This window comes from Gastrolobium bilobum, unplaced genomic scaffold, assembly GCF_033153095.1.
Source record: "Gastrolobium bilobum isolate Gb01-03AN ecotype WA unplaced genomic scaffold, APGP_CSIRO_Gbil_v1 utg8280, whole genome shotgun sequence".
NCBI classification, from domain to species: Eukaryota; Viridiplantae; Streptophyta; class Magnoliopsida; order Fabales; family Fabaceae; genus Gastrolobium; species Gastrolobium bilobum.
In genome coordinates, this window is record NW_026897959.1 from 79,763 (window position 1) to 90,739 (window position 10,977).

Sequence of the window (10,977 nt, forward strand, 5' to 3'; positions counted from 1 at the left end):
TAACAATAAATCATGTTATTCGAGTTAAATATTTGTGGATTGCTCGATTAGTTTCATAATGTATATGAGATTTTACAAGTGGATACTAATTGATGTTGGAAATAACTTGTATGAAAATTTATGAAAGAGAGCTGGAAACTCACACATATTAAATAGATGGAGCCTAATTAATTATTGTGAATCTCTATAAAGAAAGAAATAAACACAAAGTTTAGATACAATTAGATCATGTTGAATTTGCACATGAGAGGACCAGCACTTGATATGTACACAATCTTCCAAGCTTGTTATTTTTTTTTTGAAACATGTACTCACCCATTTGAATAACACTAATTTTCTTCGTCCCTGAGTATTCTTGCCACTATCCTCAATTGATTTTCCAATTTCAAATAATTATAATTATATTTTGACTTAGATGAATGTTAAATGCATTTTGAGAAACAGTAGTTTTATTTGGAAACACATTGTTCACTTTGAAAACATTTTAAACTTAGTTCAAAAAGAAACCCCTTCACCTTCCTCTGGTTCAAAACTCAACTACAATTAGACAAGATTGACTTGCTAATCTATGTATGTTGAGTCCTTGCCAATCTATGTAAGTTTAATCCCTTAAAGGGGTTTTCTGAACATCCAATATGGTTATTTTTACACTACATTGCATGATATTGAAAGTAAAAATAAAATAAAATCTTCCTTAAGCATTTTTTCGTGAAGCTCAAATAAATTTTGTTTACACATTAAATTTATTCACAAACCCTTTTAGACTCAGATTCCTTTTTCATTTAAATTTATGTATTTTTTTAATAAATATCCTGCTGCATTTTCAAAAATATACATATATAAATTAATAAAATAAAAAAAGTGGTAAACTTTTTGTTATTTTTTTAATAAACTTTTTCCCTATTCTACACACATTTTACTCTCCTTCAGAATTTTACTTTCTCATACAATTTTGCAACGTAACACCTTAATGTTTTGCACAGATAAATTTTAGCACTTATGATATATTAAGGACTCATTCTCACACCACTAAAATAAAAAAAATAAAAAAAAAAGATGAATCTGAGTACATTTATTTTATCTATTTCTTTATTTTTAATGTCATATGAGTCTATTTATTTTTAAATAGCCCCAACACATCATCAAACACATTGCAACGTTGCACCCTGTTTGCTTGTTTTTTTCTTAGTCTTGAAAATTAAGGGGGAAAAAAGAAAAGAAGGGAAACACATTGAAAAACAAAACAGAAGCACAAAAAACATTAGCCACCAACGATCCACACAAACTAAAGCCGCGCCACCAACAGCTTGCCATCACAACACCAAACCAAACCACTAAACAAATTTGATAGCCCCTGCCGTTCCATCATCAACACCAATTACCCTATATTTATTTTGGCAATGCTAATTTTGTAAGTTTAATAAAAAATTTTTTTTTTTTATTTCATTACTTTCTTGATTTATTAATATTTAACTTATAGTTCAGTTTTTTACTAGTTTGTAAATATTTTGTTCATGTTTAATTGTTATTTTGTAATTTTTTTAATGCTATGATTTCAATATTAAATATTTATTTATGTTTATTATTATTGATTATTTATTTTATGAATTTAATATGTTTAAATTATTGTACTTCGCATTACTAATTTGAAAGTATCCGTCTTAGAAATGATATATGAGAGTGTTATAAGATTCAGCTAGTCGCCACCTTATTCATAAACATATTCTCTAAGTTTTTACGTAGATTAGCTTTGTTTATATTTTTTAGGAGATAATAGGTTTCAGGGAAATGAATCCGTAATGTTACAGAAATAAAAGTAACATTCCAGTAGATACAATACTCAAGAGAGAGAAAGTCATATGAATGGAAGAAGAAAAAAACTTGTGGACCCCATATTCTTACTGTGTGTGCAGAAATAAATAATAACTCTCCTGTTACATGATACATATATAACCCTAGATTTTATCCATTAAAATTAAAGGGTTAAACCTCACTTATCTCCATCCTCCTTTATTGCACTACACACACTATCCTAATTGACTTCTAGCCTTCTTATACACATTGATCCATCACCATTTGTGGTTATTTCCTCCGTAGATACCATAGGTCTTGATGTCCCAAATTAATCATGATCCGCTCAGATCTAACCGATTTTTTTAAATTTTGGTTGAGTTTTTTTTTTTCAATTTTTTTCCTAATTAATAAATTTAGAGACCACTATTGTTCATATTTTATTTAAAAAAATTGTAATTTCCTCACTTGGCAATCTTGATTGCGATATTAATATGATTTATTGATCAAACGTGAACTTTTTGTGTAACCTTACAAATGGCCAAATTCATCTGCAAAGGAGTTTGTAATCAGCATGACAAACTCAAGACTAAATTGAAACTATCATGGAAGTGGGGGACAACATTACTATGTTTTTGTGATTTGTTGATGATTGTTTTCTTCAAAAAAGTGGTTGTTTTGTTAAATTTTGCTGCCAATAATTATTAGCTTAATATTTGTCGAAGTTTATTTTGATTAGATGGTGCGGAAAGGAAATATGTTACAGAAGCTGCCAAAGATGATCAGAGGAAAGTGTGGTGAAAAAACAGAAGGAAAAGAAAGCGTGGATAGAATTAGTCAATTACCAAATTGCATTCTGCTATGTATAATGGCATTTATGACAACAAAAGAAGCTGTTCGGACTTGTGTCTTGTCCAAAAGATACAAGGACCTTTGGAAATATGTCCCTGCACTGATAGTAAGAAGCACAGAGTTTCAAAATCTTGAATTTTTCAAGAACTTTCTGTGCAATTTTTTGCTCCATCGCGATAATTCTACTGCCTTGCATAATGTTGTTGTTGAGTCTGAAGGGTATATTACCAATCCAATACTGTTCAAGCTCTTCCAATATGCTTTATCTCATAAAGTGGAGCAATTCAAAATCGATGTCTACAGTTTCGGTTTTGTACCAAAAGACACTGAGTTTTTCTGTTCCATTTTCTCATGCCATTCCCTCACATCTCTTGACCTTTCACTGCGTCATTGTAGAGGGAAAGCAATTCTTCCAAAAACTCTAGACCTTCCTGAGTTAATAAATTGTCATCTAAGAAAGGTTGCATTTTCTTCAAGTGATGATTACAATGGTCCTGCTGAGCCATTCTCAAACTGCAAGAAGCTGCGTACTTTGGTCATTGACTGTTGCACTTTACATGAGGCAGAGAGCCTTTATATATTGAATGAAAATGTTGTCAATCTGACCGTACGGTTTAACATTTTGAACTGTCATCCTTCCAATGTTCAGATATGTACTCCAAATCTGATTTCATTTACTTTCGTGGGTGGTCTTCTTTCTGATGGGGGAGCTGTGCATACACTGTTTGAGCACAATCTAGATTTTCTTGAAGAAGCAAGAATTGAAGCTTGGTGTGTTTTACCTACTCCTAAGATTGCAGGTACCTTGCAAAAATTGCTGAAAAGGTTCAACCATATAAAATCACTGACACTCTCTTCAGCAACTCTTGAGGTACGTACCTTAAATCACTATGTTTCAAGCATATACGGGAGAGGTTGTAAATACTTACAACATGTTTTGCCTTATAACCTTTTATAATCATTCATGTTACTCTTGATTTGTTTTTTATCTAATAATAACAAAAATAGTTGCATGAGATTATAAGGTAAAAGAGGTTGTAAATATAACATCCACATATTAATATATGTTTAAACCTATATGTAAAGAACTTTGGGATACACCATCCCAAAAGTTAGCTCCAAGGGTGGGAGTGTCTAAGGCCTTATAAACTCCACATTAGTTGCACATACAACCAATGTGGGACTATATATCTCAACACGCCCCCTCACACGAGATTCCATTGGGCTCGAAGAGTGGACAATGTAACAGGCTCAGCCTACCTGTGCTAAGAAACGCCACAAGAGAAAGTGGGGGGCGGCGAGGCTCTGATACCATGTAAAGAACCTTGAGATACACCACCCCAAAAGCTAGCTCAAAGAGTGGGAGTGCCCAAGGCCTTATAAACTCCACATTAGTTGCTCATACAACTAATGTAGGACTATATATCTCAACACTATCATAACATATATTTTATTTTATTCCAAGTCTTTGATAATGAATTTGTCTAAATCACCCTCAATGCTTAATTAGGTTGTCGCTGTGATTCCTGATTTTCCCGATGCTGAACCTGTTGGCTTTGGTAACTTGAAATCATTGATCGTGAAACTTGACCCTTTTGCACGTCCACCATGTGGAGAAGCATTGGACTACTTGCGTCGAGATTCTCAATGTGCAGCAGCTACTCTTACTCAAGGTAATATATACTAATGCTTAATTCTTGGCAGTGAGTTATATAATTAATTTGGTCATAGCTTTTTTCTCTGTTCTCTCTTTCCAACCCTCTCTCTCGTTACAGCAAATTATACATGGATGGATTTAGCCTATGAAAATATTCTGGTAAGAAATTTGAATTGAATTGGATTTGTTCTTCACATTGTATAAAAATATATATAATTCAAGGGTCAAGAATTTGATTCCTACCGTCCCATTCTTGTAATATAAAGTTTAATTGACATAATTGACATAAGTAGGATCTCCATAGCACTTTAATTTGACTCAAAAGGAAGATTTCTGTTATTATTATATGCTCTCTGCAAAAACTCATGAATAATTTTATTTATTACTTTTAGCTTCTCCATTATATTTTCATTTCATTCATTTAGCATTGGAACTTACACTTCTGCTTTTTCTTTATTGCTCCCGCTCAGAAATGCCGTCCTACTATGATGAAGGCATGGCGTTTTTCATAATCGATGATGTGTGAAGAGGCCAAGGCATGCACTCTGCAGTAACTGGATGGTCTTGCATGCTTTGAATGTTTAAAAACTTTCAAGTACTTTTACTTTGGTTATTTGGAATTAAACCCTCTTTCTTATTGATTAGAATCTTGAACGTATTCAGTTGGGCTCCATTTTATTGGAGACACTTTGCAAAACTATTTCGAATATATAAAACTATGAATGCTTTATTAATATTTGAATTTTGTGTTTTGTATTTCTCTTAAGGGTTTGGTATGTGATTTGTGATAGTCATGCGACTATATAGGATTGATATTGAATACCACACTACTATGGTATTGAATCTGAATACCTGGAATAAAACCAGTACCATAATGTTAATGAGTACTGTTCTAAGGTATAAAATGATCAATCCATATGTACAACCAGTGATGAGGTTGACAATTGCTCTCCGTATCAGCTTAAGGATCCTGGTATGAAGAATCAGTACCTCTCTCTAAGAGATAAGTATTTGTATTAATGATGTATTCTCCGTGAGGGAGGATGCAATGAGAGAGAGAAGGTTCTGGTTGTGTATGGTCTGATTACCATTGTTTAGTGTTCAACCATTTGTACGTGCATCTTAGGTGTCTTATATAGTTATTCTCCGTGAGGGAGGATGCAATGAGAGAGAGAAGGATTCATAATACCCATTGTTGAAATTTTCCCTTTTTTTGGGTGCAATCTATCCCTTCATATACAAAGCCATATAAAGTTAAGCTTTTGATCTAAATCCAGTAAGGGAAGAACTTTGATTAGAGGAATAGGAACCTTGAGTCATACCACAATGTTTCTACCATCCATATTCAAGTGATTGCATGTGTCGAGGTGCTGTTTTGAACAGAATTGATTATGATACGATTTGTTTAGTGACAAATCGAAGTTCTTGGTGTTATTATGAATCTTGTATCCAACCAAATGCATGTTCCACATGTCTTGCTCATAAGCGATTGAGCATGTGTTATTTGTCCTATAATTGCTAAATTCTTCTGCTCTAAATTTTGAAAGGAATAGTATTGATATGAACTCTAGGAAAATCTGAATGCATTGTCCAGTACTAAATTGATTACATGTACTGAAATTTTGTAAATGAGTTGATACATTATCATTGAGGTGCAGTTTTCTTGATGCAATATCAATTAATAACTATGAATGTGAATCCTCATTTTTATTTGTTGTTTGTCTTACTCAAAGCGTAGATATTGCAAGAAAACTGCAATATCATTGAGTTGAATGATGTCTAATAGAAATAAAGGGGTAAAAGAAAAATTTACAAAAGCTTGACTTTAACTACTATTTTCTTCAAGCTAGTAGAGTGACAAGCCAAGAAATTTATCATGAAACTAAGCTAGGACGTCACCTCCATGCCCACCATATCATCAAGTATGAGTACCCTAAGGGTCATAATTTCGAGTAACAAACTAATGTTAACACCAAGTGATATTACTCCAAGCAGTCCTATAATTCTTTATGAAGAGTATAAAAGTTTGTGTTACACCAATAGAATTACAGTAACCTAACCTTTCAACTATTTTATGTTAGTTGAAACTCATCCCCCAAATACTTTTTGAAAATTCGATTATAGTTCATTGACTTATGATTTTGCTTTATTTCATCACACCTTTTCCTATTCTCTTATCTTGGCTATCTACAACAAGCATTTTATGTTTATATATATATCATTATCACTATTCATTCACATATCTTTCTTTTTCTTATTCACTGTCAATGGATCACCTTTATTTACGGGACATATGTGACTTATCCATTGGTGTACAAACATCATTTATATCTTGGAAATGCTTTTAACATGTTATATTAACAAGCTTTTATCTCAATTTTGACTTCATCATTGTCAGTTGTTCAAAGTCAGTCCTTCACCAATCTCATGTTAGTAAATAACATGAGAAGATTTAAATAAAATAACATGAGAGGTAAAAAAATCAAATAGTACTACCGACCACTTGAGTTCAAATCAAACGAGGGATATCTGCATTTGTTTCACGAACCTATAGAATGTGAAAATTCCAATATACATATGGGCTCAATTTTTACGAATCAGCACATGTAAGCAAAAGGGGAGAAGACGAGAACAAAAACAGAACAGTTTCTATCATTGGAGTATTTGCAAGTCAATTATCCCTATCCCTAGAAAAAGAAAACAAAATAAGAAGGAGGAGGGTTGGGGTGTTGGGGGGTTGAACTTAATTTTTAGGAATCCTTATACAGTAACTGGTACTTTGGTATACGTTCAGGCGGGACAGGGCAATTCACAATAAGCTTTCCCTTCATAGCTCCTCTAAATATTGCCTGCAGGAATGTAAAAACAGTTTCATGAATACCAATAATAACTACCTGGAAGCATACATTTTCCAGATATCCCCATAAAATTGTAGTTCAGTAAACTCTTTTAAGAAATTTTCAAATTATATAATTGAAACTTACTGGTTGTGCTTACTCAAGCCAGAAAGTCATTTTCAAGCATTCTTCATTTTTCCCACCATCCAAAAGGAAGTGTGATAGGACTTACCCATCATAAGGGTGTATTCTAGCAAGGGCCGTTGGGGAATAGGCCTTTCCCATGTTGTGATTGATTATGTTATTGACTCCATATTTATGAGTGATTGATGATGTATTTATGTAGTTGATTTATGGGTGATTGATTCCATATTTATGGATATTGATCTTAAATTTATGGGAAATCTGTTATTAATAGGAGAGAAGGGAAGGTCATAAAACAAACTATTGAGCGGTTAGAAAATGAGAGTTGGAGAGACCATTGTCTCTCAAAAGCCTTGGGCAGAGGTTGCAGACCCTTGAAGTTCTGCACTATTCAGCCCTTGTTTTATCTTGTCTTGACTAGAGCTGTCAAAATGGGCCAACCCGTCCCATTAGGCTCTAGCCCGTGTGGGTTGGAATCAAAAAGCCCGCAGGGTCAAATGAATATCAATAATAAAGGCCCGCACCGGTCAAAAGCCCTATGAGTTAGGTCTATTCCCCTAATTATATTTAGAGTCCTATATAAGGACATATCTTAGATGGAAAAAAAGGGTACTTGGTAAATTCAGAATATAATAATATTTCCTTATCTTCAAAAGCTCATACTTGTTCTTATCTTATTCTTCCTTTGATTTTCTATCTACACTTCATTTTCCTTTCTTTCATATTTCACTTTCTCTTATATTCTTCATGAAATTCACAACAATTTTTACTTATATTATTTTTACAATTTATTTTATATTTATAAATATTTAAATAATGAAAATTTTGATTAAGAAAAGAGTTTGGCTCGCGGACTAGCCCGCTAAATTATAGGGTTTTGAGGGTTAGTGCTAAAAAAGCCCTACCACAAAAAGACCCTAATGGGTTAGGGCCAAATATAGAGCTTTAGGGGCTGGCCCGCAAACTTTATCACATTTTGACACCTCTACTTAAAAACTTACTCCCAAACAATTTTATTACAAGAGAAAAAAATTCCTGAAAATAAGGAAAAAAAAAATTTGCCCTATCACTAGCAAAAAAAAAAGGGCAAACTCTTCCTCTGTTTGAAAACTATAAAAACTGCTTCTGTGGTTTGGAGTGGGGTAGCCGCTGAACACCACGTTCAGCAGCTGGTGTGTGGAGTCTTTGGCCATTAGAAGTCAGCTAATCAGTAGCTGGTAGAGTTGTGGATTCTGTAAATAGTCATTTTCGAGTCTGTCATGTTGTTGTTCTGTTTTCTGTTCTGATTTTGCTTCTATGGGTATACTGAAGGAGCTTTGTACCATTGAACCATTCAATTAATAGAAGTAATTTTACTGTTGTTTATTGTTAACTTGGGTACCAACAAACAATAAATTTAGTATTCAATAAACAATTAGCAGTTAAAGCAATTTATAATCATTCCAACTAGATCAAAGATCCACATGAATGACATTATTATTCCAGCAAACAAGGATACGCACCTCTACAACATCAATGAAATCTTGCTTTATGTGAAAAGCACCAATCCATTTAGTATGATCTGCAGTCCTACATAAAGTATAACAAAATGTCAAAAAACTCGCTCTCTAATTTAATGATACTAGTCAGAACATCAGATAAGCATACCTCAAGAATTGAGGGAAAAAATCTCTCTTTAACAAAACTGAAATGATGACATCAAAACACTATACTACTAGAATTCTAAGTCATCTTTTACAGAACAAGAATTACAAAATACAAAAAGCAGTAGTTTGTATTTATACTAACTAAACTCTCTAGGAAATGACATTTAATTGTACTCCAAAAATAATGAAACTTTTCATCAATACAGGTGTATATTAGATGAACACATTTCATTTAGACTCCAATCCCAAACTTGACTACACTTCATATGGTTGCAAATTTCACAAACCAAACTTAATTGGTAAGATATCTACCCCACTCAACCAATACGTTTGAGTAATTGATTAGTTCAGATACCATTTATTGGTATAAGGGTAAAACTCTTCAGTCTTTCCAACTAGCTCATCTGGCTTAATAATAAAAGTAGGCCCACTTAATTGGTGTTTCTCTTAGAAATCTTTATCATCAAGTCCTCCTCCCTCAAAACCTTTGATATCATTTAAACACTAAAACCTGTAATTAACAGATTATTAAACATTCATGATATTTAAAATATTGCCTGAAAATTTTAACTCCATAAAATTTATTAAAATATGGTCTATAACACTAGTTGATTCTATATAAAATACAAGTTTATTAAATCCAGCAAACAAAAAGACCAAAAAGACTACATCAAATAGCCATTAGTGATCAAGTGTACGCATATATATATGAGGAATTCCACTCTAAAAAATCAGATGAAAAAGAAAATAGAAGTGGAATGTTTAGTCAAGCGGGTTCAGAATATGAGCAACCTCATCTCAACATAGATATATCCTTCCTAAAAAATTTTAATGATAAATAAATTACTCCATACTACTTATTTGCACAGTAGGAACAGTTACTAACTGAAGGCCTTCTCAACTAACAAACTCTCCCCTCCCCTCTCCACCCACCCGCTCACACTGCCCAACCCACATGCAGGGACCAAAGTTTATAGACACAGAAAGATCAGTGCTATGAAACTTGAAGAGAAAAGATCATGTCCAATTTTCAAACCTTGGATCAGCCAAGTTCTTGTTCTACACTTTTCATCACGGCAAGATTCTCAATTAAAAGAGCATAATAGTGCTACAGACCAAAAAAGTAGTAAATGCAAACTTACAGTCTATTTTGCCACTTATCTATGCATATAACATATCAATCAGGTATAGTTCATAACCATAAGTCCATAACATTTACAGATTGCTTTGGTAGGAATAACATCACAAATTCAAAGGCAAAGAACTCAAATTTAAACATTAAAAAAGGAAAAACAGACTGCAAATCTAAATATTTTTCAAAATATGGCATAAGCTTTATTGTTTCCAGCAATACTTTTCAATGGGAATCATAACTCTTTAAGTAAACCATCTAACACAATATCTGCCACATACACAAACATAATGAAATGAAACAACAACCAATTGAAGAAACAGGAAGAAAAAAAAAACAAAGGGGCAGAGAGCAGCATACCCAGAATCCATTTTCATGTGATGGGCATTGAAGAAAAACACAGTAGATGGTATCAAAGTGATGTCAAAATACTTGACATAGACTTGAAGGTCCTGTGAGTCAACATCAACCAGTGCCACAGTTGCAAACTTGGACACATCCCTTGCTGCTTTAGAAAGCTGTATAGACAACATGAGTTTGATTTAGGGATAGTGTGAAATTCTAAAAGAGAGAAAAAAAAAATTGAAAAATAAAATAAAACAAAATTGAAATGTATGAGAATGAAAAGCATACAATTTCGTCGAGCTGGAGACAGACAGGGTCAGAGGCACGGCCAAATCGGAGGACAAGAACCTTATCAATGGTGTCTCTGATGATGGAATCAACCTCTAATTTCTTAGACAACGTTGTTAACAGGTAACTCATTCTCTTTCACTACAATTTAATTTCGGAACATCAAATTCAATTACATAACAATTGCCTGTGTTTATCTTAATTGATTGAGAAATATGAAACCTGCGTTTTTCTTAAAGAGCGACGATGAGGTGATGGTTCTTCCTTGTTTCATGGTGATTTTTC

At 33.1% G+C, this 10,977-nt stretch overlaps 2 protein-coding genes across 3 annotated transcripts; one reads left to right on the plus strand and one right to left on the minus strand.

Annotated features, from left to right (window-relative positions):
* The first annotated feature begins 2,530 nt into the window (after window positions 1–2,530).
* On the plus strand, window positions 2,531–4,826 carry LOC133311753 (F-box/LRR-repeat protein 13-like). Its single transcript, XM_061512844.1, has 3 exons — window positions 2,531–3,514; window positions 4,154–4,316; window positions 4,726–4,826. The coding sequence occupies exons 1-3, from the start codon at window positions 2,531–2,533 to the stop codon at window positions 4,824–4,826; spliced, it is 1,248 nt and encodes a 415-aa protein (XP_061368828.1).
* Window positions 4,827–6,813: 1,987 nt separating this feature from the next.
* Window positions 6,814–10,977, minus strand: LOC133311778 (uncharacterized). Of its 2 annotated transcripts, XM_061512882.1 has the most exons (5): window positions 10,915–10,977; window positions 10,693–10,833; window positions 10,420–10,577; window positions 8,784–8,850; window positions 6,814–7,149 (listed from the first exon to the last, which is right to left on the minus strand). In XM_061512882.1, the coding sequence occupies exons 2-5, from the start codon at window positions 10,822–10,824 to the stop codon at window positions 7,051–7,053; spliced, it is 456 nt and encodes a 151-aa protein (XP_061368866.1). In that variant the 5' UTR covers window positions 10,825–10,833; window positions 10,915–10,977; the 3' UTR covers window positions 6,814–7,050. The 2 variants fall into 2 exon arrangements, with proteins under 2 accessions (XP_061368866.1, XP_061368865.1); XM_061512881.1 differs by lacking the exon at window positions 10,915–10,977 and having other exon boundaries at window positions 10,693–10,906.

Bases quoted from the DNA above. Each gene is read 5' to 3' on its own strand.
- LOC133311778 (XM_061512882.1), bottom strand. From the start codon at position 10,824: ATGAGTTACCTGTTAACAACGTTGTCTAAGAAATTAGAGGTTGATTCC. The intron at 8,851-10,419 runs GTATGCTGCTCT...TACTTTATGTAG, and splicing joins CACATGAAAATGGATTCTGG to GACTGCAGATCATACTAAAT. The intron at 7,150-8,783 runs GTGCGTATCCTT...ACATTCCTGCAG, and splicing joins ATTTCATTGATGTTGTAGAG to GCAATATTTAGAGGAGCTAT.
- LOC133311753 (XM_061512844.1), top strand. From the start codon at position 2,531: ATGGTGCGGAAAGGAAATATGTTACAGAAGCTGCCAAAGATGATCAGA. The intron at 3,515-4,153 runs GTACGTACCTTA...ATGCTTAATTAG, and splicing joins TCTCTTCAGCAACTCTTGAG to GTTGTCGCTGTGATTCCTGA. The intron at 4,317-4,725 runs GTAATATATACT...TCATTCATTTAG, and splicing joins AGCAGCTACTCTTACTCAAG to CATTGGAACTTACACTTCTG.